The following is a 15,720-nucleotide window of genomic DNA, read 5'->3' as shown; positions in this document are numbered from 1 at the left end:
CAAAAGAATCGTGTGTTACATAAGAATCAAATGTTTTTAACCTGTAGCGAAAAAAATGAATGACACTTTTTAAGAATTAATTTCACTAATTAATTAAAATAAGAGTTGATTTGATTTTTCATATACTTTATATATATATATATATATATATATATATATATAATTTTTCATATAAATACACACGTGCATATACGCATATGTATATATATATTTAAAAATATAAAAAATGTAAGTTATACTAACAATTACATAATTTAATTATTTTTATTAAAAAATTATATTCTACAATTTGGCATTGAATTAAAAGTTTCTATCTTATAAATTACGTTTGTGAAATTTTATATCAACTTAAAATTATTTGATACATTATTGATGTTAATTATATTTAATGGAATATATATATATATATATATATATATTTAAAAATATAAAAAACAAAAATTAGTTAATTAGATTCTTATAATCATTTAGCAAAATTTGTTATAAATGATTAAGTAACATTTAATTGTAATTTAATTATTAAATTTATTAGAAAACTATATTTTATATATAATTATTAATAGTGTAATTCACAGTTTTACTTATGCAAGTATAGAATAAAAGAAAAATCTATTGTCCAAATTGTTTTGTAAAATGTGTACTTTATATTTTGTTATAATTGGATTAGTTTTCAGAAATTTATTTTATTCACAAAAAAATAAAATTAAAACAAAAAGAGCCTACATATTACAATTATGTTAAGCTTAGGTTAAGCATTAAAAGTAAAAAAAAATTACTAAAAATATTTATTATATTAAAGATATAATATGCAATAAATATTTTTTAATCAAATATTAAATTAGTGAAAATAATCTTATTCTAACCAATACAAACAATATAATATAAAAATATAAAAAATATTTATTATTTGTCAATGAGTGACAATACTCTTATCACAATTATAAGTTGAAATATTATTAATTAACTCAAAGTAGATAGAAGATAATGATAAATATTAATTTTTTATTCATTTAATTTGTTAAATATCAAACTTTAATAAAATTAAGAACTAATTTCAATCATAATTTTTGTAAAGACTAAACATTTATTTAATTTAATAAAAAGGTAATATTTTAATTAACAAAGAAAAAGGACGATGAAATCTCGAATATAAATAAGAAATTGATTATTTTCAAGAGAAAAAGCAATGGTTTTGGTTGTAGTTTTGTAGTTTTTTTAATTATTTTATTAATTTCTAGATTTATTATTATTTTTGTTTTATTTATTTATATAAAGACAAAATTATTTTAATTTATTCATATAAAAATGAAAATTAATATTAAAAATCTATACTAGTTAAATAATTCAAAGAGTATAAAGAGAAACTTTTTAATATAAGTTAAATTAAAATATTTATCAAATAATTATAATAAGTAAAAGTAAACAAAAATATACCACACAAGAAACAATATGATTACAACAAAAATTAATGATTAATCTTTTTTATTAAAAATTATAATATTAATGTTATTGATGTATTGGATTGTATGATTTACAGTATTAGTATTATTCTTTAATATGATTTTTTATTATTAAGTTATTAAAATAAAATTTAAATTTAAAAATAATATCGATAACACCTATAAAACTGTGTCTAAATTTATTATTACAAAATTATTAATAAAAATAAAAAACTTGGAAAGGTTTGAAGTTTAAAAATCATGACAAAAAACTTCTCATGCTTTTTTTATTTATTTAAAAAAATCAGAGGTAAGATTATTTTTAATTTTTAATAAAAAAATTCATTCGATTTTCTTTTTTATTAAACGGGCTTAAAAGCACACAACAACCAGAGACCCTGACTAAAAATTGTAGGAACCCAAATATTTATGAAATCCAAATATTAATAATTCATTCGTGTTCTAATAAAACTGCATAATTTAAATAAAATTAAAGGTTTGTTTTTTGTATAATAATTTAGTATAAATTTTGTTACAACTTATAAAAAAAAGAAAAAAAAAGATAGATGTTGTGATAGAAAAATGTTTAAAAATATGGTATTATAAAAATATCATAGCTCATCAAATTAAATTATATATACATATTTTAATTATACTTAAAAATTTTAAAATAAAATAAAAATTAAGTCTAGTTAAATTTAAACCAGACTGCCACTTTCTTAAAGGGAATAAAATATCTGTTGGGTGCTGTAGAACTGCTGCAGATAACGATAAGCACAGAGAGCTTGCAAAACAGAGATGAAAATCCAATGAAATAAATTTCAAATTAAAACTGAAGGGACAAGACATGTCAGTTTTTCATTTTCAGAATCAATGGCTATGTCTTCCTCTCGCTAAATCCTTTTTCTCCAAGTTGCTTCCCAGAACCTATTCAGCAGTTTTACCCCAAAGACTAGGAACCATTTGGTGCCATTCTCTAGTTCATGCCACTAACGTGCACTTCTCTCCAGGTACCTTTTCTTCCAATTTTCACTGTTTTTTTCTTTCCATGATACCCATTTTCTCCAGTTATCATTTCAAGTGTTATTGGTTAGAATTTTTGTTTTTTTAAACGTTTTGCTAATCTTAAACGTTCAAAAATAGTAATTTTTTATTGAAAAATAAAATATTTATTATATTAGATATAAAAAAATTGTAATAAATGTTTTATTTTTAAATAAAACCTTACTATTGTTACATGCTTGAACTCAGAATTGAGATTAATAAAATCGTTCTTTAACATTAATACATGATTGTTTGGATTGTTTTTGAAGATGGTTTAGAACAGGTTGGGGACAATACCTTTGTGTCACCTAAAGTGAAAATATTGAAGCAGAAATTGGAACTTCTTGGCATCAGCTTGGATAACTCTTGTTTGCCTGGGCAGTACCATAACCTGTTTTGTTCAAAAGTATGTTTATTTTATTTTTCTAAAACTGTAATCCATTTTCTGCACCAAGTCTTCTTTGTATGTATTTGGTTTTTAGTAGGATTCTGATTCTTGTTTGTTTTGATATCCTAGTGCAAAGGTGGGCAGTTAAAAGAGAGGAGTTTGTCTTTTCATATTATCTCTGATGGGTATGCTTCATCTACTTGCTTTTGGATGTTGTGATAATTATGTATGTTTTGGAATGACATGTTTTGGCAAATGGGTGTTGTAGTGAATTTGCAATGTGGAGGTGTTTTCGAACTGCATGTGGTTGGGCGGGTCAGGTAACATAAAACATGACATGTTTATACAAATTTATGTCTCCTCTGTAACAAAAAACTTGTAATGGGGTAACAAAGACATGCTGCTTCTGCATGATTTTTTGGTTATAGGTTTTTGCAGATGACAAGGAATTGTACAGTGAGGTTTGTGATAATGCGAAGTCTTTTGGACAAATAGCTGAGGAGAGCTTAGGGTTGAAACCACTTGGTCCTAAGGTACTCATATTACTTTTTGCATTTCCGGTGGCTAATAGTAGTAGAATAATTGCCAATTTCTTAGAATGAGCTATCTCCGTTTTTTGTTGTTAATATACTAGACATCTTTCGAAGGTCTCTTATTCTAATGAAGTTCTGAAAACTGGTTATCTGAATAAATGTACTGATCTGCTGATTCTTCTCTATGGACTGAGTAAGCACTCTTAAAAGTATTGAGAGTGGCTTGACTGTCTTATGCTTTTGACATTATTCTCCTAATGCTTAATGGGATGATCTTGACAACAGAGGATTAACTTGAAACTTTGAAATATGGTTCAGCATTATATGCCTCTACTTATATTCAAAGGTCAAATTGATTTCAATGACTTACTTTGTTTTTGTAATTCCCTATATGACCCATAAGCACCTAATATAAAAAGTCTCTCTGCCAATTTCATAACTTGTGATGTGTCAGTGTTAGTTAATATCTCAATATTAAAGATTCAATAGAGGTCTGGAAAAGAGTATGTTAAGATTGATAGTGTGATCTTAGAAGCTCCAATATGCAATCATGCAGTCAAGTGAAGCCGGTTAATAACTTTGGTATGCTCAAGTGGGGGCAAGGAAGGTAAAGCTACTGTCTTGAATGAGTATAAATATATGGTATCAAACCCAGTTTTTCTATGTACATGTCCATGTTACATCAATATATTGTACTTTCAACTGATGGTCAGATTATTTGCTTATGTATGGAGTTTCTTTTTCCCTATTTTAGCTTGTTGCTTACTTTAAGGAGAGACTGATATCAGAGAAAACCCTAATCAGAAATGCTGTAAGGCAATTGTCTGACAATAAGGTAATTTCCACATTTCTGTTATAAAACCTCCAATTTCTTGGTTTATGATTGTAAAATTGATAGAAAAAAAAAAGAATCCAGATCTCTATTTGATGTAGCTGTACTGTACTCTATGGTACTCACACACCTGCTTCTGTGATTGGTTATATAGCATTTCATATAGAAATATAATTTCTTTGGTGATCTAGATATCATGCGCATGGTCTTGAAAGCTTAAGTAAAATACTAATGTGAAGTGTGTGAAAATGGACATGAAATGTGATTTTGGATATTTATCCTAAAGACATGAATTTGGATAGTTGAAGCCTTGATGGCAATATATTAATGACTACATTGATATTTGATTAATTACTTAAGCTTTGAAGTTGGTGTTCTGTTGGGAAAATTAATTATTTGCAATTGAACTGAATACTGCCATGAATTAATGATACAGAAAGAGACATTCTGCTTATGTATGTATTACTGCATACAGATTTGCATTAACAAATGTAATAAAGATGTGTACGCATTCAGTGTTATAGTAATGCAGACCAGTGATTTAAAGAAATAACATTGAGGAATTAAGTTGTTAGACATACAATTTGTGTGTATTTTTTTTTTAAACTTTTTGGTATGCGTTGGTTGTCTCTCTGCTTCCGACTAATCTCCGTTACCAGAAAGTAACCTTTGAGGTGCAATAGGTGGAGGAAATTATAAATCCTTTTATTTGAACCAGAGAGCTAGTGCATTTTTTTCCCGCTTAGAAGTAAACTTATCTTTAGTTTTCATGGGTTCAAAATCATGAAGTGGAGCTTGCCAATGATCATAACTATTGTTGTTTCTTCTCTTTGCTGTCTTTGTTGTTTTTTACTTGGTGTTTGTGCAAACCTTTCTATACCTGATTTAGTTCTTCAGAACTTAACTAGTTAGAAGGTTTTAGCTTCATTGTTTATTGGAAAATTTATGCAGAGTGTCATTGCTTTTACTTACAAACAAAATGGATTGCTTGTTGGTTGCAAGTACAGAACAATGGAGAAAAGATTTTGGCAGGTAATGTTTTCAGTTTGAACCATGTTGGGATATTAATCTTGTGCTTTAAATGTGAGTTGCCTTATATAATATAATTTTCATTGAAAATAATTTTCATTGAAACAATCATATATAAGTTTATACCCAGTTAAGCAATGGATTCCTTTATAGGTGTGGCTAAGGCTAATGACATCGATATGCTTGTTTACCTAATCAAAATAATGGATTTCAGAAGTCAAACATTGATTAGTTTATGAAAACAATTATAGTTATAAAAAGTATTTATTACAATTATGTATTATGAGATGACAACAAGCATTTCATGCACATTTAATGAAGAAAAGGTGACTATGGTGTAAGAGACAGAGAAAGATAGATTGCAGTTAGGAAGCTTAATTTTTCTCCTGGCCTGCACTTCAATTTGTAGAAAAGTTTAGGCAAGAGTTATACAAATTATTATCAGAAAGTTATGTTAACAACCAATAATTGCTTCCTGATTTTATTGTCCTCCAGTCAACCCTAATTTAGCAATTGCAGCCATATCAGTAGATCTTCCAGGGGTAGTTGTTTTAGAGGTAAATGCATAAACATTAGAACCTTTAATTCTCTTCTGGAACATTCTAATGCTTTGCAACTTGTTTATGAATTAATTTTTACAGTAAACTTTCTATTTGGTCCTCCAAAGATTAGGGTAACCTGTTGTTCATTCAAATACTAAATTTGTTTTCAGGGGAAAGGCACAGACAAGATACTATATGGCATTGATGACATTCGTCAAGCAGATGAAATCATCATTGTAAATTTTGTTTGCTTATTTTTCCCATCCCTATCTACTTTTGTCATCAGTTACTAAGTGAAAACTCAATAGAGAAAATTAAATATATTCTTACTGTCTAATGGTGATAATAGGTTGAGGGGGAAATTGATAAGCTTTCACTTGAGGAAGCTGGCTTTCGAAATTGTGTTAGTGTTCCAGGGGGTGCACCAGGAAAGGTTTCTTCAAAAGATTTGCCACCAATAGAAAAGGTTTGTGCTCTTTTAAGGCTGAGTGGTTATTTAGTGTAATGCCTTAATGAAATCTATCTATCTTTCTATCTATTTTGGATTAGATGTGATCTTAGTTCCTAATGAAATCCAATTGGCCCCTCTGCAGTTTTGTCAGTGCATTCATTATGATTTATGAATTGCCTGAAATAAGTCATGTGAATTACCCTTTTTCAATTCTTCCGGATCTGAACATAGCTATATCTTATGTGTAAAATTTTGATGTAGTATTTGAAATACCGAGACCAATTTGCTTTTCTAAATTTTTTTATATTCTTCTGAACATGGGATCAAGGACAATATAGATACTAACCGTTTCAAAGGAGATCTTTGTGTTGTGAGACCATTGTCATTCTCAGAATTATTGTTAGTTATAACTCTTAATTTTGAAAAGAAGAATCTATCTAAAAGACTTCTGTTCTTTTCAATTAGCCACTAATCATAGCAAATTGCATTTTATTAAATAATTCTCCAAATATAGAGTGCATATCCTTGGCGAATCTTTGATACTGCTTTTATGTATAAATTCTATTTATGTTGACCTTTTACGGTATTGTTTTTTAAAAATGGATTATAATCACACATAATTTTTGTCTGATTAGCTTGACAGCAGAAAATAAAATTTTCATCCTGCTATTCTTTTCTTGACCTATGATCTGATTCCTATTTGTCTTTCTACATCCTCATAAATTACACGTTTCAATTATTTAAATTATCTCTTTAATTCATTAATTTATGCATGCTTGTCTTAATCAAGTCAGGACTCAGCATACCAATACCTGTGGAACTGCAAAGAGTACTTGGATAAGGTACATGTATTCTGTATCTTCTGTTCAGTTAAATCCTTGTAGAACAGGAGTTAACAGCTTAGTAGTTTGGTTTCCTCTCTCTGTTCTTTTAGGCAGATCGAATTATCCTGGCAACTGATAATGATCCCCCAGGTCAAGCTTTAGCTGAAGAGCTGGCACGGCGCCTTGGGCGAGAAAGGTAATATATACCATCTTTTATTTTTCATTTCATAATGAAGAATTACTGAATGTAAGCGTAGAACTTGGAGACTTGGATGCACACATAGCGTGTTGCATGTGTAGCCTGCATGTAAAACCTACTGCTTAGTAATAAAGATTCAAGACACGTATTAATGACACCTCAACTACTTAATGCATTAGGTTTAAATTGCATGCCTGCAAAGATGTCCATATCCCGCTAAATAAATAAAAATGCTTCCAGAATCTATCACTCGTGTATTGGCTCTACTAAGATTTTCTTGGATCTGTGGTTATGTTATGCATTATGTTTTATTCCCTGGACTTGAGAAGTGCTCCTTTTTGCTTTACTTTTAAATTGTGTTGCGTACTTTGTATTTACCAACTCATTTTCTTTCTTTCTTTTGGTTGACATCAGGTGTTGGCAAATACATTGGCCAAAGAAAGATGAATTCAGCTCTTTCAAAGATGCAAATGAGGTATAACTCTGGATTTTCTATATTATCTGTATTTTCTTCCCTTTGTTGGGTTAGTGAAAATTCAGTTCGTCCATGGCTTATGGAGCCTCTAAGAAAATGAACTTTTCAGGGCTCAATTATAATGACATGTTATTTTTATACGTTTCACCTTCCAAATGCGATATATGCCTTAATGATATAATTATTCAATTGTGGTTTATGAAACTAGGTTCTCAAATACTTGGGAGCTGATGCTTTGAAGAGAATAGTTGCAAATGCAGAGCCATATGCGAATGCCAACTAGGTAATTCCATTTATGTATATGAAAATGGAAATAATGTAGTGTGAACATATTCATATTATTTTTAATCAAATAGTGTATCGAGATATCTCATTTATATGGTATCTAAATTTTAGTTGTTTAGTGTCATCATTTATTTGGGTTCTTTAAGGCTCAGAAACGCAAATCATTCAAGTATTGTTTTCAGAATGACTTCTTATTTACCACAAGTTTTTGCCTCTTATGAAATAATTAAATGATCACGTTCAGAAAGAGAAAATAGACTCTAGAATTTTTAGATAATTATTGGGATACGTGATAATATAATACAATGACCAGTACAATGTTTTATGAAGCTTCCCATGAAAAGGAATGTACGGTTTTGGAAATTAATTTAACTCAGAAAATGTCATAAAAGCAATCTAATACTCTTTTAATTGCACTTGAATTATACCTTAGCTTAAGAGCGTAAACTGTTTTAAATAGAATGGATAGAGATTTGCCTTAATATGAGAGGAAATATGAGTATTTTTATTTAAATGAATTAAATTTAAAGTTTGAACTTGATTAATTAAAAGGTGAAGTTTGGGATTGACTTATTGTTTTTTCTTTATTTTTTAAAAGATTTTCAAGTTTATTAATTTAATATTTAACACAACTTCCATGTTCGAAGAGTAAGTAAAAATAGTAAAATAACAATATACCTTTGAACGATTTGTAATTCACTTTTTGGTTAAAAGAGGATCAAGACAATTTATTCTTTAATAATTTTGAAAAAAAAAAGTGTAATATTACATTAATATGATTAGTGAAAATTATTAATCTCATGTAAACAAAAGGCGGTTAGTTACAATTGTTAAATATACACTTATCATTGATATTTAGTTAGTAAATAAAAAGAGTCAGTGTTCTTGTTTTATATTAGAAGTAATATCCGTAAGAATTTATTAATTTTTTTATGCAATTTTATTCCAAAATATTAGAGTTGGTAAAAATGAGTTAATATGATTAAGCTCTTGCTATAATAAAGGGTTTGAAATTTAAATTTTAAGGTGGAGAAAAAGAAGTTTTGAAAAATAGAGTACTAAAATGAAAAATAAATAAATAAAGATTAAAGTAAAATAAAAAGTCAAAGTTAGAGAACTTATATATTAATTTTGCCAATAAAATATTATATTGATGTTTATTTTAATTAATATAATTATGATATTATAATTGATGGGGACTAAAGGAACTACTCTAGTTAGAAATAATGAATCATACTTTACTAAAATAAATGATTCTTTGCTAAATAGACCTTTTTTGGGGGCAAACTTTTTACCCTCAATAAAAAATGAAAAAACTTTAATAAAATGACATGTTAATGCATTAACATGTAAAGTATACATGTAGAAAAAAAAAACTACATTTCTATACAAGAGATGCTAGTTTTAGATATAAATGTAATTTTTTTAACAATAGTAATATATTAAAATCAATTTTAGTTATTAAATTTATATTTATACAAGAAAAAGAGTGTCTTTAAAATGATTAAAAACTAGATAGGATAATTTTTCTTATCTTAATTTTTTGTGATTGTTTAACTAATAGAATACGATAAATCTATCTCATAAGCTTGTCATATCATATTCTCTAACATAATATAGGGATGAGCTTTAATTGAGTTTGGATCTTGGAACACAACCGTTGTTAACTAACACAAATAACAAATGGGCTAATTTTGACTATGAGCCCATTGGTTGATTCAGATTTTGATTTTGGTGGTTCTGAATTTTCTTAAGTGGATTAATGTAGTTTGGACTCAATGTTGTGCTAACGTTTTATTTTGTTGCTAAGTTATTTTTGGGCGATTTTCGTGGGAAAGTTTTATGTACAAACGTGACAAAGTGAGAAAGAAGAAGATGTTAGAAGAAGGACAAATTTGAAAGAAGTAAAAAAAGGAAACAAAGAATAGAAAACACAAACTAGAGCTAGCAAAGAGTAGTAGCAATAGTGCACATTTACAAGTAGCATGTTTGTAGAGACTGATAGTAAGGCCCAGTAGTGCAAGGAAGGACTAGAGAGATGTTGCAACACAAGGAAAGATGAAGGAGATGCAATCGTTGTACAAGACAAAGGTGGATTAAACAATATTTCAGAGTTATGAGAAAAGGGAAAAGAGGACCAACATTATCAACAGTAAAGAGGACCAACAACATAAGAAATGATGCAATGCAAGGTTAGCCATTAGGATTTTCTTTCTTTCTTTTTTATACTTCATTGGATATTAAATAATGGGTTGAAGTATATAAATTTGGGCCTAAGAGAAATTAGGTTTTGTTAATTTATATACATAAGATCGTATGTTATTTATTCAGTCGGGTGAGATACATTTAGTTATCAATATTTAATTAATTTAGTTGAGTTATGTATATTTAATTAATTAACCTCCATTAGACTGAATAAAACCCACTCTTAATTGAAAAATGAACCAAAATAAGCTAGCACTTAAACTAGCCTACCAAACAGACAATTTTTAGGCTTTGATTAGGCCAATCTTGGTAAGCACTTCAAAAGTTACACACCCTAGTGTAAATAGACATAAATGATTGTATAATGTATCTATTTTTTTTATTTTAATATGCATTAATTATAAAATAAAAATAAAAACTTATTATACTTTGATCTTATTTGTATCCAACTCTTGTAGTATTTTGTTATTTTTTATTCTATCCTGTTCACCCAACAAGCCTAAATATCCATGTTAAATATATTTTATCTTATTTTATCCCTTAATATTAAAACTAATAGAATTTCATAAATTAGCTTTTATTTATAAATATATCACAACTAATATGGAACCAGAATAATAGAAGCCTCACATGATTATTTTATTTATACAAGACAAAACATTTAAAAACATAAAATTTTATTTCTCTATATTTTTTTTCCTACTTAATAGTTTCTACGCATTAACTTGTACTTGGATTAAATTTTATACTTAACTTTAAAATTTTAAATTTGTTAAAAATTAAACCTGCAATTACCCAAGTACATAATGGACGTGTTTTTTTTTTTTGAAGCATAAAAAAATATGGAGCTGTTTACTTCATCTTCACTCTTCAGTGTCTCAAACTTGGGCCCCACCCACCTTTAAGAAAGATAGTAGTTACCGGGCCAATAAAGTACAGAGGCCCACCAACTTCTATTTTTATTTAATTTTGCATCCAAGTTCTGATTCACATTTATATTTTTGTTGAAAAAAAATAGACACATTCATATTTTTGAAAGCTTGTCTTTGGCTCTCTCTAACGACGCAAAATTTGACCGTTGCAATCTCGTTATCCTCTTGTTGCTTCTTCTCTTCAGTTCTTCTGAATTCACATTACTCTGTCACTCTCTTTCTCTGAATTTTGCGATGCGTAAGGCGAAAAAAGCAGAATCGTCCAACGCCGCTTCTTCGGAACGCCGAAACTGGGGTAACATCTTCAACTCGTTGGTTCAGATGGTACGTAACCAGCAGAACCAGCTTCAATCATTTGCCAAAAGCCACAAGTTTCTCGAAGATCGCATGCGAATGCAGCACCTAGGGTGGACCTCTGATGTTCGCATTCACAAGGATCAAATTTCCCAAGTAATTATTCGTTTTCCTCTTTTAGGGTTTCCGTAAAAAAAAAAAAACGTTTTTTTTTTTTACTTGTAAAACAAATTCTTTGCAATTGTTTGTGTAGATGAAGGGGATTTTGATATTTGAGGAGAAGAAACAGTTGCTCGAGGCGGCGAAGGCGGATTTGACGTTGGGTTTCAAGCAGAGAGAGGCTTCTATGTTAAAATTGATTTTGGGTCAGTGATTTTTCTTTCGTGTTTTTGATTGATTTCTTATAAGAATTTCTTTTAGGAGAAAGAAAAAAAAAAGTTAGTGTTTTGATGTTTGATTTTGGTTCATGTTCTTGGTGTTAGATTCATAATTTTTTATTTTTTATTTTTGTTTCTATTAAACATGGAGAATGGAAGGTCCTTATTGTTATCTTCGGTAGATGGACTTTTTTTAAGTTGAAAGATACCCGTCTCCAGAAACAAACTTCTGGATTGAGATTATTTGCCATTCCTGAATGTGAATAACTTTTCGTGATACATGACTTAGCTTAGGTGGTTGAATACCTGACCGGCTGACCCATTTTTGAAAGCTCCTGAATTGAGATTACTCCTAGCACTCTATGGAGTATTTTTTAAGCTGCTTTAAATTATCAATAATTGCATCTTCATTTTTTCAACACAAGCTGAAAATTTTGTTGGTTGTTGAAATATAGGGGTTTTGATTTTTCTTATTAATTTGAAATTATTCTAACTGCATTTATTGATTTAATATTCATGTATGTTTTGATTGCAGAGCATACAGAGGATGAGTTGGCTGATTTTAAAGCTTGGTTTGAATATCTTTCCCAAAAATCCTCTAATGGAGAAGTATATTAGCTGTCAGCCTTGCATATTTATTGTGTTCTCAAATATTTTTATGTGTTTGATAATACTGAACATTCACTTTATAACAGGATCAAGGAACAGTGTCTAAGGATACTGACTTGAAGAAGGAAGGAACTGCGGATAGTGGTAGGAAGTCCAGTTGGAACAGTGCAGATAAAAATAAGTGTTCCAGTGAAATTAAGGATGAGTTGAGGAGGTTAAAAGGTGAATATGAGAAGCTTGCTTTAGAAAAATGTTCTGAGGTATCAGCACTTTTGGCAGAAAAGAAATTTGTGTGGAATCAATATAATATGATGGATAGTGATTACTCTAACAAATTAAGGACAAAACAAGCTGATTTAGAAAAGGCAAATGAAAAGATAAAGGTACTTGTTTCCAGTATGGAACAACTACAGTCTGAAAAAAACGAAAAAGATAGTAAAATTTCAGAGTTAGAAAGTAAAGTGGCTGATATGGAAGCTGAGACAACAAGATTAAACAAAGAAATATCAGGACTCTCGGCAGAGTTGGAATCTTTAAGAAGGCTCAGGAACGATCAAGTTACACCTGTTTTGAATCATTGCACAGAAAAAGCTAAAACATCTGATTTGGGAAACACTAAGAGCATCAGGACTAGAAGAAATATGAACTTGAACAAAGAAATATGTACTCCTGATGCACCTGCCCCTGCAAAATCCTCTGAAAAGGTGTGGCCTGCTCTTTTACTAATTGCTTATCTTCCTAAATTGTCTGGTTTTTGTGTGCCTTGTGTCAGTCATACCCCTTTGTCCGTCTGGTTAATGTTTGTTTTCTTGTTTTTGAGCCATGATTTAGTCTAGCTCAAGATGCCTGCTTCCAAAACACAAATAAAATTCAAGATGAAGTTTAACTGAAAAAAAATGCTACTGTAGTTCTATCTTAAACCATAAAACATGTTAGAATGATGAACACTGGCTGTCTGGTTAGTGTGATTCTTGTATGGCACTTTCAATCTTGGATAATAAAAGGAATATATTCATTTCGATAAAAGGAGTATATGAATTGTACCATCCATGATTTCATTTTGAATTATCTGCTAAGAAATAGTGTGAAGGCTGGCATTTTCAGTCTGGGATAATAACAGAATATATTCATTTTGATAAAAAAAATTGAATCATCTATGATTTGCTTTTGAATTGTCGGCAAACAATGACTTAGGCTAAGTTTGCCGTCCATTTGTAACATCATCTTCATGCATTCCACAGTCACTTGCTAACCTGATATGGGCAGTTTAGCATATTCATTGCTTATGGAGCTGCATTATATCCACAGCTTCCTATGTGTATATCATGTTGAGCATAGCTCCCACTCCCATGGGGTGGGTGGGAGAGTGATTGCCTTTAGATTTTATGACCATGAATTTGATTTGATTTTATAATTGAGAAAAAGAATGTCTTCCAAATTGTTTAATTTATTTTCCTTTTCTTGAATGTTAACATCCAGGGGACAAAAAGCTTGAAGAGGAAAGAAGTCCCAGCAGAGATTCCCACCTCTGAGACTTCAAAGCTATTCTCTTCCAGCTTCAAGGTTCCAAAACTGAAGCCCTCTTTATTTTATAATTGGAAAAAAGAATGTATTCCATATTGTTTAATTTGTTTTTCCTTTTCTTAATGTTAACGTCCAGGGGACAAAAAATCTGAACAGAGAGGTTCGAGCACTGATTCCCACCTCTGAGACTCCAAAGCTATTCTCTTCCAGCTTCAAGGTTCCAAAACTGAAGCCCTCTTTATTTTATAATTGGAAAAAAGAATGTATTCCATATTGTTTAATTTGTTTTTCCTTTTCTTAATGTTAACGTCCAGGGGACAAAAAATCTGAACAGAGAGGTTCGAGCAGTGATTCCCACCTCTGAGACTCCAAAGCTATTCTCTTCCAGTTTCAAGGTTCCAAAACTGAAGCCCTCTTTAAGGGTCAGATGACAGATGACTTCTTTCTGTTAACTTTTTAGCCTATTTAGGAGATTATATGGTGGCTTTTATGTAAATTATGTATGAGCTTTGTGAAGAAAAATAGGCTCGTTCTTAGTTCTTCTATTAAGCATCTTTGATGTAAGTTTGTATCAGATTCCACTTTTTAGGTAATTAAATTATGTATCAGCAGCCTTTAGTTTGGAACAGCCTTTATTCAAAATCTTCTGACGAAAATAGTTGATCAGCTAATCTCACTGTTATTTTATTGAGGCTGATTTATATAAAAATAATTTAAAATAATTTATTCATATTTTCTACTGCAGTTTAGACAACAAATTTCATGCATAAATTTCAACTCATAAAGTAACCTTCCACCTTCTGGAGGCCATTTCCTGAATATTATGAATGATGAGGGTGTATTTATGAAAGTTAGAGACCTGAATTTTCACCAAAGTTGGTGTTTCTACAACTGAAAATACACTCTTTGAAGCGAGGGTTAAACCATGAAAAATAGCCTTGCAGCTCAGAAAAAAAAAAAAATATTTGAAATGCCAATATGTCCATAGAATCCTATAATACAATCTTCATAAGAATCATGGTCACCAAAATTAGAGGTGTTAGGATTTCTTGTTAAGTTGTCATTAATTGCTATGCAGCTAGAATTTTGACAAAGTTATTTTTATCTTTCTCACAATATTTTCTTACCAATATTTAGTATTACACGGAATTTTCTACTTCATTGTCAAATTTCTTGACTTACTCACAATGCCACTGCAGATAATAAATTTTGAAAATTTTATTTAAAAAAACTTTGACTCAGCTTGGATGGAATAATAATTTTTTAAATAAAAGAGAAATTTTGTAACCTCTGCTAATAACATAATAATCCTCATATATTATAATAATTTTTAAGAAAAATATTAATCAGTGTCCCTAAGACATTAATATAGAAATTAAAAGGTTTTTTTTAAATTATATTTAATTCATACCTATAATAATTCTCAATGCATTTTAATAAATTTTTTAATATATTGACTTGTGACTAATACCTTAAGATCTAGTTAGTAAAACTTTGGTCTTTAAAAATGTTAAATCAATAAGTAAAAGAAAAAATGTTAAATCATTCTACCTCACAATTATCAAACTTTTCTTTATAAATTTATTGAAATATTATTATAAAGTAAATATTTGTTTGCGTTTTAAATAATAAAATATATAAGTGGACATTGATTCGTTACAGTTAATTTCGAAGCTACACAACTCGTTCAAAACTTTTAGTAAAAAATTTTTAGTTAATTCTTTTTGGTATGAACCCA

General features: G+C 29.2%; 2 protein-coding genes across 3 annotated transcripts; both read left to right on the top strand.

Moving 5' to 3' along the window:
* Positions 1 to 2,167: 2,167 nt before the first annotated feature.
* Positions 2,168 to 8,220, top strand: LOC113867336 (primase homolog protein). Of its 2 annotated transcripts, XM_027502602.1 has the most exons (13): positions 2,168 to 2,449; positions 2,753 to 2,889; positions 3,001 to 3,056; positions 3,140 to 3,191; positions 3,300 to 3,404; positions 4,159 to 4,239; positions 5,188 to 5,268; positions 5,978 to 6,043; positions 6,157 to 6,273; positions 7,053 to 7,100; positions 7,193 to 7,278; positions 7,696 to 7,756; positions 7,965 to 8,220. In XM_027502602.1, exons 1-13 carry the CDS (start codon positions 2,287 to 2,289, stop codon positions 8,037 to 8,039), a joined length of 1,128 nt encoding a protein of 375 aa, XP_027358403.1. In that variant the 5' UTR covers positions 2,168 to 2,286; the 3' UTR covers positions 8,040 to 8,220. The 2 variants fall into 2 exon arrangements, 1 of the variants encoding a protein (XP_027358403.1); XR_003505161.1 differs by lacking the exon at positions 7,965 to 8,220 and having other exon boundaries at positions 2,244 to 2,449; positions 7,049 to 7,100; positions 7,696 to 7,749.
* A 3,076-nt stretch (positions 8,221 to 11,296) lies between these two features.
* LOC113852222 lies at positions 11,297 to 14,413 on the top strand. The gene is made up of 6 exons (XM_027482460.1): positions 11,297 to 11,628; positions 11,726 to 11,837; positions 12,385 to 12,458; positions 12,545 to 13,162; positions 13,938 to 14,021; positions 14,297 to 14,413. Exons 1-6 carry the CDS (start codon positions 11,413 to 11,415, stop codon positions 14,411 to 14,413), a joined length of 1,221 nt encoding a protein of 406 aa, XP_027338261.1. The 5' UTR covers positions 11,297 to 11,412.
* The last annotated feature ends 1,307 nt before the right edge of the window (positions 14,414 to 15,720 follow it).

Source organism: Abrus precatorius, unplaced genomic scaffold (genome assembly GCF_003935025.1).
Source record: "Abrus precatorius isolate BTA unplaced genomic scaffold, Abrus_2018 Scaffold10, whole genome shotgun sequence".
Lineage (NCBI taxonomy): Eukaryota > Viridiplantae > Streptophyta > Magnoliopsida > Fabales > Fabaceae > Abrus > Abrus precatorius.
This window is presented reverse-complemented; position numbering and strand designations above follow the sequence as displayed.